The sequence below is a fragment of the Mobula hypostoma genome, chromosome 15 (assembly GCF_963921235.1).
Source record: "Mobula hypostoma chromosome 15, sMobHyp1.1, whole genome shotgun sequence".
Lineage (NCBI taxonomy): Eukaryota > Metazoa > Chordata > Chondrichthyes > Myliobatiformes > Myliobatidae > Mobula > Mobula hypostoma.
In genome coordinates, this window is record NC_086111.1 from 1,354,012 (window position 1) to 1,368,568 (window position 14,557).

Sequence of the window (14,557 nt, forward strand, 5' to 3'; positions counted from 1 at the left end):
AGTTCAACCCAGGTACGTGTGAGGTGATTCATTTTGGTAGGTCAAATATGATGGCAGAATATAGTATTAATGGTAAGACTCTTGGCAGTGTGGAGGATTAGAGGGATCTTGGGGTCCAAGTCCATAGGACACTCAAAGCTGCTGTGCAGGTTGACTCTGTGGTTAAGAAAGCATACGGTGTATTGGCCTTCATCAATCATGGGATTGAGTTTAGGAGCCAAGAGGTAATGTTGCAGCTGTATAGGAACCTGGTCAGACCCACTTAGAGCACTGTGCTCAGTCCTGGTCACCTTACTGCAGGAAGGATGTGGAAACCATTGAAAGGGTGCAGAGAAGATTTACAAGGATGTTGCCTGGATTGGGGAGCATGCCTTATGAGAATAGGTTGAGTGAACTTGGCCTTTTCTCCTTGGAGTGACGGAGGATGAGAAGTGACCTGATAGAGGTGTATAAAGATGATGAGAGGCATTGATTGTGTGGACAGTCAGAGGCTTTTTCCCAGGGCTGAAATGGCTAGCATGAGAGGGCACAGTTTTAAGGTGCTGGAAGTAGGTACAGAGAAGATGTCAGGGGTAAGTTTTTTTTTAAAAAAACAGAGTGGTGAGTGCGTGGAATGGACTGCCGGCGATGGTGGTGGAGGTGGAGGTGGAGGTGGAGGTGGATACAATAGGGTCTTTTAAGAGATTCCTGGATAGGTACATGGAGCTTAGAAACATAGAGAACTATGGGTAACCATTGGTAATTTCTAAGGTAAGGACGTCTGCCACAGCTTCGTGGGCCGAATGGCCTGTATTGTGCTGTAGGTTTTCTATGTTTCTATGGTCTCCCTATCATAAGCCAAATGGGAAAATTTACTGAATATAGCAACTGATGTGAACTATACCAGGTCCCAAATACAAGTTATATCAAATAGATGTTTAGGAAAGTAGCCAGACTCTCACTCATACTCTGCTTTTATTAAGCTTTTATCCTTATCAACCCATGCAGGCATCTGCAAACAAACAACTACCAGCAGCAATACCTGAAATGGCACGAAGACAACCGTTTTCAGTGTAGGATGCTGAAGAGACCCAACTGTTCCACTGATGACCATAAACAATGTCATACATTTGTAATTGTCAATTAACTGCTCATTACATTTGAACTAAATGGCCAACTAGGAACCAGAGAAAAAAAATTAAATCTTACAAACCTATGTGTTAGGATTGTTCTTGAGGTAATTGAGTTTGTTTCTGTCTTCAATACATTTTAACAATTTACCTTAAAAATCTTTAAATTGTTCTGAGGCTCCTGCAACAAACTTTTCAAGGCTATGCACATTCGCTGTTTATTCCTGTGAAGTACATGAATACATTATTAATTACACTATTTACATCTCTAAAAACAACTTTTTGTGCCAGCAAAGATTCCCTAAACAAGTATACATATCCAAGAAAACAAGAGCAATTTTAATTTAAAGTGATCTTTCAATTGTTGTGAAAGTTGTTGATAATTTTGGTAGTTTTTAGATGGCCTGACATTCAGAGATATTAAATTTAATAATAAATTTAAAACACTTAACATTAAACTAATTCAATTTCTAATTAATTCAGCAGTTTGTGATCCACCACTGCGATGAGTCTGAAGAAAGAGCTGGCAGGCTCTGCCTTCTCTAAGCAACTTCAACTGCTAAATGCCATTCCAGCCGATTAGGATAGGAAAGAGTCAACAATTGTTCAGTCTTGTTCCAACATTCAATTAGATCATGAATGAACTGATCTGGTATTTATCAACGTATTCCTCCGAGTCACTAACATCAGCAGCCTATTTGCATGGGTGACAGTGGTGCAGCGTGATCTGGGTTCATCTTTCTTTGGCTCTACATTCTCTTCAGGACTGTGGAGTTCCACCTGGTACTCTAGTTTTCTCCCATGTCCCAAAAATATTCCGGTAGCTAACTGGCTACGGTAAAATTACCACTGATCTAAGTGGGTGGTATAAACACGTATCTGGTGGAAGAGGTAAAAAGTTGAGGCATGTTAAGATAAACAAGTGACATGAACATAAATGGAATTGATAGAAGTACTCCAAGAACCAGAATGTAGGAGTAGACGGACTGAATGGTCACCTGTGCCATTAGAAATATGAGATAGTTGAGAAACGAGAGATAAATCTCACAATGCAATTCAATATTTAGAGATCCTGGTGAATACCTAAAAAGCATATCAAGTGTTTTGAAAGTGAAACAAGACTGTTCTTCAATCTCTCTCAGTAATTAAAGACAAAAAAATAGCAATACTTAGGTGAAGAAAATACATCCAATTATAAAAGGAAATACCATATGCTATTCAGAACATCACCTTACCCTGAAAAAAGGTCAAGAGGACAATATTTGCTCATCTTCTTCCACTTTCCATTAGCCACCTTTTAAAAAGAAATGCAGTTAGACCCAAAAGTATCAAAATCAATAGATACAGTCTGTGCAAGTGATGCAATACAGAGTAAAGTTTTAATGAATTTCTGAATTTTTTTAAACTTTAGAATGAATGTAGGAGCCATGTATCTGTTCTCTACCTGTTTTGTACTCTATGTTGCGGGGTTGATTAGGTTTATTATGTTAACTAGTCACATGAGTGGGGGCGAGTAAATTATGTATTCTTGCTTATTTCATTGCAGTTTATAGCTTGGGACTGGCAGAGATTGTACCTTTTGCTGAATAATGCTTAGCTTACACTTGGGTCTGCTTAAGTTCATCGCTTCAGGTTGTGTGTTTACTAATTGTTAATAAAAGATTGAAGAAATGATTCGACTTTGGGAGCAATCATCAGAGCCGAGGGCATGTCATGCAAGTAAAGCAAATCCCCAGGGGCACAAGCAGTGGCAATTCTCTTGGTTTTGCCACTACAATAAATTTCTGCTTTACAACCAAGAATCCTTACTCCAAAAGACGAATATATTGTACATGATAAAACTATTTCACTTTTTTAATTATTGGAAGAAACAAATGGATAATACAATGGAAACAGAAAATGCTGGAAAAATTCAACAAGTTGGGCAGCATCTGTGGAAGGAGATACCACTAACATGTCAAGCTGAAAATCCTTAATCATTATAGAGAAAGGGAGAAAGCAAGTTGGTCTACGTAGCTGAGAAGGTGTGGAAAAGCAATAGGCAGAACCAAAGGAATGTCTGTATGCCTTCAAGACCCAGCAATCCAAATATTTAACCCCAACCTAATTATAGGACAACTTACAATGATCTACTGACCGTCTTTGGACTGAGGGCAGAAACGGGAGCACCCAAAGGAAACCCACACACACACACAGGAACAACCTACAAACTTTCTTACAGGGAATGGCAGAATTGAACTCTAAACTCCAATACCCCAAGAAAGGGCTACGCTTGGGCCATCAGCAGGCTCTTTCGATCCAGTTCCACGCATTGTGATAGAAAAGGTCCTCCATGGGGAAATACAAGGCGAAGAAACTCAAATGTGAAACTAGAGCCTAATCTTAAATAAGGGCAATTACAAAGGTAGAAAAGCATAATTTGGAAAATAAACTTGAAAGCGTGATCATAGCAAAGGACTGATACACATTTAAGTGACACACACATAAATATTCCATTAAGAAACAATTTAAAAAATTACCAAAAAATTGGAAGTAAAAGACAAAATGCTGTGAAAATTTACAGCAGGCCATAAGAGTTTTCAAAACAAGTAACAGTGAAAAATAAAATGGAAGAAAATGGAGGAAAGTACAGAAAAGGGAATGATACTGGATATGAATATTCTTCCTTTTTACATACATTTGTGTCAGCTCCTTTCCATTTTTCTATTTTTTGCTAGCTTATTCTCATCCATTATCTCTTCCTTTCTGATATTAGACTAATCAACCTTCCCTAGAGACTGCTATTCTTCATTTTAAGGGAAATGATGAGATCACATCAGCAGTCATGACTTTACTGGCATCTTTATTTAAAAAAAGATAGAGTGGTGTCGGAAACAGTTCAAAGAAGGTGAACTGGACTAATATCAGAAAGAAAGAGTGGTTTGTCTTATTAAGAAAGATCAGGCGTGCTCAGCTTGTGTTTTCTAGAGTTTGGAAGAGCAAAAGGCAATCTGAATGAAGCAAAAGATCCTGAGGGCTACTGACAAGGTAGAGGTACTAAGGACATATCCTCTCATGCAAGAATCTAAAACTTGGTAGTCACCATCTAAAAATGAGATAGGAGCAAGGGGAAATGTTTAGTTTGAGAAAGTTTCAGGTCTTTGCAGGACTTCTTCAAAGAGTGATGGAACAAGTTTGAATATTTTTAGAACAGAGACATATATAGATAGTTGATGAGCAAGGAGATGCCAGCAGCTCGGAACTGAATCTGAAACAAATTACAACCATGATCTCATTAAATAGCAGTCAGGTTGGGGAACCAAGCAGCATACTACTACTTCAGTAAAGTACTTTCAATGGCCACTTTAATAAGTATTGCCTGTACATGATAGGGGGCCACTAAGTGAGTGTTCGTGGTCTTCTGATGCTGTAGCCCATCCACTTCAAGGTTCAACATGTTATGTGTTCAGTGATGCTCTTCTGCACCCCACTGTTGTAACGTGTAGTTATTTGAGTTACAGTCAGCTTGAAATAGTTTGGCCATTCTCCTCTGATCTCACTCATTAACAAGACATTCTTGCCAACAGAACTGCCGCCCACCAGATTTTTTTTTGTTTATCTTTGTAAACCCAGAGACTGTTGTGCTTAAAAACCCAGGAGATCAACAGTTTGAGATACTCAAATCACCCCATCTACTGCCAAATACTCAAAGTCAGTTCGATCGTATTTCTTCACCATTGCAGTTTGGTCTCAACATGGTTTTGACCACGTCTGCATGCTTTAATGCTCTGAGTTGCTGCCACACAATTGGCTGATTAGATACTAGCACAGCAGTTAGAGCAATACTATTACAGCTTGGAGCAGAGTTCAGGGCTCAGTTCTGATGCTGTCTGAAAGAAGTTTGTACGTTCTTTCCATGAGCATATGGGTTTCATCTGAGTGCTCCAGTTTCCCCCACATACCAAAGATTTACCAGACTTATTGGTCATTGTAAATTGCCCTATGATTAGCCAAGGGTTACACAGGTGGACTACTGGGCAGTGCAGCTGATTGGGCCAGAAGGGTCTGCGCTCTCTCTCTAAATATATACAGTGATACTAGAAAGTTTGGGAACCTTGTAGAATGTTCTCTATTTATGCATAAATATGACCTAAAATGTGATCAGGTCCTCACACATCCTAAAACCAGATAAAGAGAGCCAATTAAATAAATAACACAAAAACATTATATTTGTTCAATTACTTATTGAGAAAATTGATTCAATATTACATGTCTTTGTTGGAAAAAGTATGTGAACCTCTGGGGTAATGCCTTTTTTAAAAAAGCTGTTTGGAGTCAGGTGTTGCAATCAATGAGTTGAGATTGGAGGTGTGGGTTGTAAAGGTGCCCTGTACTATATAAAAAAAAGACACACAAAGTTGGAAAATACATGGTCATGCACTTTGGTAGTAGAAATAAATGTGTGGATTATTTTCTAAATGGGGAGAAAATCAGGAATCTGAGATGCAGAGGGACTTGGGAGTCCTTGTGGAGAATACCTTGAAGGTTAACTTGCAGGTTGAGTCAGTGGTGAGGAGGACAAATGCCATGTTAGCATTCATTTCAAGAGGTCTAGAATACAAGAGCAAGGATGTGATGCTGAGGCTTTATAAGGCACTGGTGAGGCCTCACCTTGAGTATTGTGAACAGTTTTGGGCCCCTCATCTTAGAAAAGATGTGCTGGCATTGGAGAGGGTCCAGAGGAGGTTCACAAAGATGATTCTAGGAATGAAAAGGTTATCATACGAGGAACGTTTGTTCGATGGCTCTGAGTCTGTACTCACTGGAATTCAGAAGGATGAGCAGGGATTTCATTGAAACCTTTCGAATGTTGAAAGGCCTAGATAGAGTAGATGTGGAAAGGATGTTTCCCATAGTGGGAGAGTCTAGGACAAGAGGGCATAGCCTCAGGATAGAGGGGTGCCCTTTCAAAACAGAGATGTGGAGAAATTTCTTTAGCCAAAGGGTGGTGAATTTGTGGAATTTGTTGCCACATGCAGCTGTGGAGGCCAGGTCATTGGATATAATTAAGGCAGAGATTGATAGGTTCTTGACTGGGCATGGCATCAAAGGTTACGGGGAGAAGGCTGGGAACTGGAGTTGAAAAGATAGAAAAAAGGATCAGCCATGATTGAATGGCAGAGCAGACTCGATAGGCCAGATGGCCTAAATCTGCTCCTATGTCAGAATCAGAATCAGGTTTATCATCACTCGCATGTAACGTGAAATTTGTTAACTTAACAGCAGTAATTCAATGCAATACATAATCTAGCAGAGATAAAATAATAATAAAATTAAAAAATAAACAAGTAAATCAATTACAGTATACATAAATTGAATAGATAAAAAACATGCAAAAACAGAAATACTGTATATAAAAAAAAGTGAGTGTCCAAAGATCCAAAGGAATATAGAAACATAAAAAATAGGTGCAGGAGTAGGCCATTCGGCCCTTCGAGCCTGCACTGCCATTTATTATGATCATGGCTGATCATCCAACTCAGAACCCCGCCCCAGCCTTCCCTCCATACCCCCTGATCCCTTTAGCAACAAGGGCCATATCTAACTCCCTCTTAAATATAGCCAATGAACTGGCCTCAACTGTTTCCTGTGGCAGAGAATTCCACAGATTCACCACTCTCTGTGTGAAGAAGTTTTTCCTAATCTCGGTCCTAAAAGGCTTCCCCTTTATCCTCAAACTGTGACCCCTCGTTCTGGACTTCCCCAACATCGGGAACAATCTTCCTGCATCTAGCCTGTCCAATCCCTTTAGGATTTTATACATTTCAATAAGATCCCCCCCCTCAGTCTTCTAAATTCCAACGAGTATAAGCCTAGCCGATCCAGTCTTTCATCATATGAAAGTCCTGCCATCCCAGGAATCAATCTGGTGAACCTTCTTTGTACTCCCTCTATAGCAAGAATGTCTTTCCTCAGATTAGGGGACCAAAACTGCACACAATACTCCAGGTGTGGTCTCACCAAGGCCTTGTACAACTGCAGTAGTACCTCCCTGCTCCTTTACTCGAATCCCCTTGCTATGAATGCCAGCATACCACTCGCATTTTTCACCGCCTGCTGTACCTGCATGCCCACTTTCAATGACTGGTGTATAATGACACCCAGGTCTCGTTGCACCTCCCCTTTTCCTAATCGGCCACCATTCAGATATCAGATGGCAGAGGGGAAGAAGCCGTTCCTGAATCGCTGAGTGTGCGCCTTCAGGCTTCTGTACCTCCTACCTGATGGTGTAAGAAAAGGGCATGCTGGAGGTCCTTAATAATGGATGCTGCCTTTCTGAGACACCACTCCCTGAAGATGTCCTGGGTACTTTGTAGGCTAGTACCCAAGATGGAACTGACTAGATTTACAACCTTCTGCAGTTTCTTTCGGTCCTGTGCAGTAGCTCCTCCATACCAGACAGTGATGCAGCCTGTCAGAATGCTCTCCATGGTACATTGAGTATATTTGTTGCCATGCCAAACCTCTTCAAACTCCTAATGAAGTATAGTCTAATGGTCTAAGTCAGAGCCTGCTTTTCTCAAGAAAGATCTATTAACATGCACCATGCCTTAATCAAAACGACTTTCAGTGGACCTTAGAAGAAATGCAGAGATGCATGGAGGAAACTTAGTACTGTTGCTACTCTCCCTAGGAGTGGGCATCCTGCAAAGATCACATCAAGAGCACAACGTGCAATGATGAAGGAGATGAAAAAGAACCCAAATGTAACATCAAAAGACCTACATATATCTCGAGAACTTGGTAATGTCTCTATTCATGTGTCTACTACAAGAAAACCACTGAACAAGTTTGGTGTTCATGGATGGACAACACAGAGGAAACCTCTGCTCGGAAACAAAATATTACTGCACATCTCAAGTTTGCGGAAGAGCACCTGGATGTTCTACAACACTTCTGGGACATTGTTCTATGGACAAATGAGACAAAAAGTTAAACTTTTTGGCCAAAATAGCACATTGCTATGTTTGGAGAAAAAAGGGCACTGCACACCAATGCCAAAACGTCATCCCAACCGTGAAGCATGGTGAAAGGAACATCATGATTTGGGGCTGCTTTGCTGCCTCAGGGCCTGTACAACTTGTAATCGTTGAGGGAACAATGAATTCAAAATACTATCAAGTCATTTTACAGGAGAATGTCAGGGTAGCAGTCAGTCACCCGAAGCTTAACAGAAGAATAATACAACAAGACAATGATCCAAAAGACAAGAGTAAATCAACAAGGGAACTGTTTAAAAAGAAAATTTGAGTTTTGGAATGCCCAAGTCAAAGTCCTGACATCAATCCTATAGAAATGTTGTGGAAGGACCTGAAGCAAGCAGTTAATGTGAGGAAGCCCACCAACATCTCAGAGTTGAAGCAGTTTTGTAACGAAGAATGGCCCAAAATTCCTCCAAGCCTGCTTGCAGGACCGATCAACTGTTACCACAAACATTTAGTTGAAGTGATTACTGTACCAGAGGGGTCTCACCAGTTACTGAAAGCAAAGGTTCACATACTTTTTCCAACAAATGCATGTGATATTAGATCATTTTCATCAATAAATAAATGAACAAGTATAATGTTTTTCGGTTATTTAATTGGGTTCTCTTTATTGAGTTTTAGGACACATGAAGATCTGATCACATTTTAGGTCATATTAATGCAGAAATAGAGCAAATTCTACAGGCTTCACAAACTTTCTAGCACCACTGTATCTGCATTAACAAGCCAGTGCACAGGTGTACCTAATAAAGTGGCCAGCGGGTGTATACTCCCACAAGGACAGATCCTTACTTTGTGCAAGAACACATTATGGCATCTTATTCAAATACTATGCATTTTCTAGTTCCCTTTTATCTACACAAGTTTCATCTTCAATAGAACTCTTAACTTTGACAGGATTTATTTCATATAAACTATGCTGACACTTGCCAAAAGAATTATAAATTTGAGGTCCCAGTATTGATTTTTATTTCCTTAATGACAGACTTCAGCATTTTCCCTAATGGTTCTAAAAATCTTCCCAGAAATCCAGGGAATTTTGGAAGATGACTACCATTATCCCCGCAGGCATTTCTTTTACGATCCTGGAACCCAGCTGTCAAGTTCAAGGAATGTGCTTAATGTTTTCTATCACAAAGACATCCAAATATTTGTTCAGTCTTTGCTATTCTCTTTTTACAATTAATTTCTCACAATTGGAGCCAACATGCACTTGGCTTTCCAAATACCTGTAGCTCTGCCTTACATTATCTACTGGTTTACTGAAGTCTATTTCCCCCCTCTATCCTTTGAATCATTCCTTGCTGATCTGCAGAATTCCTGCATTATGACCTGTGTGGATGATAGTGTGCCTTAGAGAAAGTACCCAAGATTTCCCAAACCAGAAGCCCTGAATGAACCAGGGAATACAGAGTCTGCTGGGGGCTAGGTCTGTGGTGTTCAAGGCTGGCAATTCAGAATCCTACAAGAAATCCAGGTACAACCTACAGAAGGCCAAAGAGAAAGCAAAAAGCTAATTCCATTTAGCTTCTGGAATTTTAGAAATTAGATCTGATCGGGGTCATCAAGGGAATGGCGGCGTAAGGAAAAGGTCTCTCGACAAAAAAGAAGGTAAACTGCCCCAAAATCGAATTTAGACAAATACTTAATATTGCATAACTATATTAATAAAAGGGGCAAGGATGATGTCTAAGAACAAGAATAAAAAGTCCGCTTCGAAGGCTGATAAACATAAAGAGATGCAGCAAGGCGACGGGCCTAGCTCCCCCACGGCAAGCCAGGACGGAGATAATGAGGGGGAATCGGTGACTCTGTCTTTGATTCTCGGAGAGATTCGCGAGTTCCGACAAGATAACAGCAAACAGCTGGAAGATATTAAAGGAGAAATAGTAAAAACTAACTCGCGGATAGATGAAGCCGAAGCGAGGATTGTTGGAATTGAAGAGAAGCTACAAAACGCCGAGGAAGTGATAACAGAAATGCTGAAGCTGCAAGACCAGCTCCAGTGGAAACTAATAGATCAAGAAGGCCGCTCGAGAAGGGAAAATGTGAGGATCTACGGAGTTCCCGAAGGAACCGAAGGTAAACCCGGATTGATGATTCCCTTCATGGAGAAGCTGCTTAGAGAGAACCTTGATATACCGGCCGCAAAAGACCTACAGATAGAAAGGGCTCACCGCGCGTTGGCACCACAGCCTCCGGCAGGCGCCCAGCCCAGATCGATTCTGATCAGATTTCTCAGTTACAGAACGAAGGAAGAGGTGCTTAAAAGAGCATGGCAAAAGAAAGGTTTCATGTGGAACAACTGCAAAATCAGTTTAGACCACGACTACGCACCGGGGATTCTTGCCAGACGGAAGGAATATACGGAAACACGGAGAGTCCTGAAGGAAAACAACATCAGATTCCAGACCCTGTATCCAGCTCGGCTGAGAGTCTTTTACGACGAAGGGACAAAAACTTACGCTACGGTGGAGGAGGCAACGTTGGACCTGGCGGACCGGGGACTACCTATTAAAGTTATCACCCAACCGGAGTCGCTACTGGAGAGGATTCGGCAGAAGTCGTGGCAGTTAGTGGGGCGAGGACGCTCCACTCGAACCAGAGTGTCAAACTACAAGGAAAAGCTGCAAATATTCAGACGCGAATGTACAGAGAATACAGATTAATTAAGAGAAATGACTGAAAAGAGTAAATCGGACTTAAAAGTAAAATGAAAACTGGTAACTGAAAATAAACTAGGCGGAATAACTTGAATGATAGCAATATGGTCGAGACATAAATAGGAGAAAATTCTCTATGATTATTCAAACTGCTGAGGGCCCTCTAACACAGGGTGAAGATAGAGGTTATCCCTCTGAACTGAGGCGGGTCGGTGCTCAGGCCTCACTGTGGGAAGTCGGGAAAAATTTTCAAATGTTACACGTTCAGAAATGTCTAGGGTGTGGTTATATGTCTTGGTTTACTGTTGAGAAGGGATTGCTTACTGTTTGGTTAGAAAAGGAGAGTGCTTTTTTTCTACTAGAGAAAAATGCAAACTGAATTGGTAAAAATAATTTCCTATAATGTTAATGGGGTTTTGAATCCAATTAAAAGAAATAAGATTATGTCTAAATTGAAAAAAGAGAGGGCACAAATAGCTTTCCTCCAGGAAACACATATGAGCCAATCTGAACATGGAAAATTAAAAAGAATGGGCTTTAAGCATATATTTTATTCATCATATAAATTGAGTCACAAAAGAGGGGTAGCTACTTTAATATCAAGTACTCTTAATTATGAACATATTTCAGAGACTAGAGACAAAGAAGGACGGTTTGTAAAAATCACAGGAAGAATAGAAGGTACAGAGATAACATTACTGAATGTTTATGCTCCTCCAGGTAGTGAATGGTCATTTTATAGACACATTTTTGACCTAATGGTCAGTTCTCGAGGGGTAGTAATTTGTGGAGGGAATTTTAATATTAGATTAAATCCTATATTAGATTCTTCAAGAATAGTTACTCAGAATAAACCTCTGACTCGGAAAGTGAATTCATTGATGGAGGAGTTGGGAATTATAGATGTCTGGAGGGAATTACACCCTACTAGTAAAGATTATACATATTACTCTTTCCCTCATTCAGCCTATTCAAGGATAGACTATTTCTTTATCTTTAATACAGATAGACTCAGGATAAAAAACTGTAATATTGCAACAATTGATCTGTCGGATCATAGCCCAGTCTCTATGTCTCTAATCCTGGAAAGGAAAATGAGGAAAACACTATGGAGGCTAAACTCACATATACTCAATAACCCAAAAGTAATGGAGAGATTAAGGGGAGAAATCAAAGAATATCTAGACCTTAATGACACGGGAGAAACATCACCAGTGATTTTATGGGATACATTGAAAGCTGTACTGAGAGGGAAAATTATTTCCATTACTACTCACATGAAAAAAATCAATGCACAAAAATTAGCAGACCTTCAAGGAAAATTAAAACAACTTCAAGTTGGAGATAGCAACAAAAGTAATTCAAATCGCAAACAGGAAATTAGGAAATTAGGAAATTGCAAAGTGAAATTGGTGATATTTATATGTTGGAAACTCAAAGAAATTTTCTTTACCTGAGACAAAAGAATTATGAAGTAGGAGGTAAATCAGCTAGATTATTAGCATATAAATTACGAAAACAACAAGCAGACAATACAATTCATAAAATAAAGAATCCAAAGACAAAGCTTGTGGAGAGTACAATAGGGAAAATTCAAGAGAGTTTTGAAAGATATTATCGAGAGCTGTACTCCCAACCCCGGGCCCCCAATGAGCCCTATATAGACAGTGTATTGAATTTTTTAGATCTACCTAAACTTACAGGTTTACAAAATGAAAGTTTATTAGAATCAGTAACTGTCAAAGAATTGAACGTGGCCATCTCTAGGTTAAAGGCTGGAAAGTCCCCAGGTTCTGATGGGTTTACCTCAGAGTGGTACAAGTCCCTGAAGACACAGTTAGCCCCATTACTACTTAACACCTTTAATTGGATCTTGCAGAGAGGAGAAACTCCACCTTCCTGGAGAGAAGCGATTATTTCAGTTATTCCTAAAGAGGGTAAAGATAAACTAGAATGTGGCAATTATCGGCCAATTAGTGTTCTTAATTTAGATTACAAACTATTTACATCTATATTAGCGCGCAGATTGGAAAAGCTTTTACCTGGCCTAATCCATTTAGACCAGACTGGATTTATTCAACAAAGACAAAAACAGGACAACATAAGGAGAACTCTGCACATATAAGAACAGGTTAATAAGAACGAGACAGAGACAATGGTAGTAGGATTGGACGCTGAGAAAGCTTTCGATTCGGTTAGTTGGGCATTCCTATACAGAGTGTTAGGAAGATTCGGCTTTCAAGAAAGGTTTATTAAAGTAATTCAGACTCTATATGACAGCCCTACAGCCCGAATTAAGATAAATGGGGACCTCTCTGACTCCTTCATATTAGAGAGAGGCACTAGACAGGGATGCCCAATTTCTCCTCTCCTTTTTGTGCTATATATTGAACCACTTGCCCAACTAATAAGACACAGCGAAATCGTAAAAGGTATCAAGGTGGCAGGGATTGAACAGAAAGTGGCGTTATTCGCAGATGATGTTTTGGTCTATCTGAGTGAACCAGAAAAATCATTTATAGGATTGTTTACACTGTTGGATGACTTTGGGAAAATATCAGGTTATAAAATAAATGTAAAGAAAACGCAGGTTATGTCCCTAAATTATACACCATCCAAAAAATTGCAGGATACATACGATCTTAAGTGGGAAGCTAAATCATTAAAATATTTAGGAATAACCCTGCCGAAGGATCTTTCAACACTGTCACAGGTAAATTATGGGCCATTAATCTCAGAGATAAAAGCAGATATGCATAGATGGAATCTTATCCCCTTTTTAAGTTTAAATTCAAGGATAAATACTATAAAAATGAATATTCTTCCTCGGTTATTATATCTTTTCCGTACTTTACCAGTGGAGGTGGATGATAATCAATTCAGGGAATGGGACAAATGGATTTCCCGCTTCATTTGGCAAGGAAGGATACCTAGAATTCGATATAACACCTTACAGTTAGGGAAGGAAGGAGGAGGTATGGTTCTTCCTTGCCTGAGAAATTATTTTTATGCCTCACAGATAACCCCTCTGTTATATTGGTGTAATAGGGAATATAAGGCTAGATGGAAGGAAATAGAATTTGGATTAGTTGACAGTTTTCCTCTTCAGGCCTCAATAGCTGACAAAGGATTGATGGCCCAGTTGGAAAAATTTAATAATGCTTGGATAAATCTCACATTAAAAGTATGGCAGAAGGTGGTTAATTCATGTGGAATTAATAACATGTTAAAACTCTTTAGATGGTGTGCATATGATACCAAATTCCTTCCCAACAGAGGAGATAAAAGATTTGAGCTATGGATAAAGAAAGGTCTTACAACCTACCTCTCATTTATAGATAAAAGAGTATTACAAAGTTTCCAAATCCTGCAGGACAAACATGGCCTAGAACATAATGACTTTTTTAGGTACCTTCAAATACGAAACTATGTTAACCAGAGTTGTAGATATACAGACCTATCAACAGTAGAATTAGAATTTTTCAAGATTCTGAATTCGGCTTGCAGTTCAATACCTAGTAAATCAGTTTCTCGCCTATATAATGCACTCTCCCATGCTAAAAATGTAAATACACTGTATATTAAAGAAAAGTGGGAGAAAGAAGCGGGGTTGGTACTTTCAGAGGAGGCTTAGGGGAAAATCTGCAGCTTTCAATGGTCCTCGACTAATTCTTTGACTTGGAGAGAACATTGTTGGAAAAACATTATAAGATACTTCAAGGCCCCATATCAGGAAAAAAATAAAGATACAAATGTGATG

The 14,557-nt window shown here is 39.5% G+C and overlaps 1 protein-coding gene across 2 annotated transcripts in view; it reads right to left on the bottom strand.

Annotated features, from left to right (window-relative positions):
- ippk (inositol 1,3,4,5,6-pentakisphosphate 2-kinase) overlaps window positions 1-14,557 on the bottom strand; it is a 129,375-nt gene that overhangs the window by 37,027 nt on the left and 77,791 nt on the right. For both annotated transcript variants that reach the window (XM_063067574.1, XM_063067573.1), the window contains 2 exons: window positions 2,345-2,403; window positions 1,261-1,333 (listed from right to left, as the gene is read on the bottom strand). In XM_063067574.1, coding sequence (XP_062923644.1) covers window positions 1,261-1,333; window positions 2,345-2,403 — 132 coding nt within the window. The remainder of the gene's footprint in view (window positions 1-1,260; window positions 1,334-2,344; window positions 2,404-14,557) is intronic.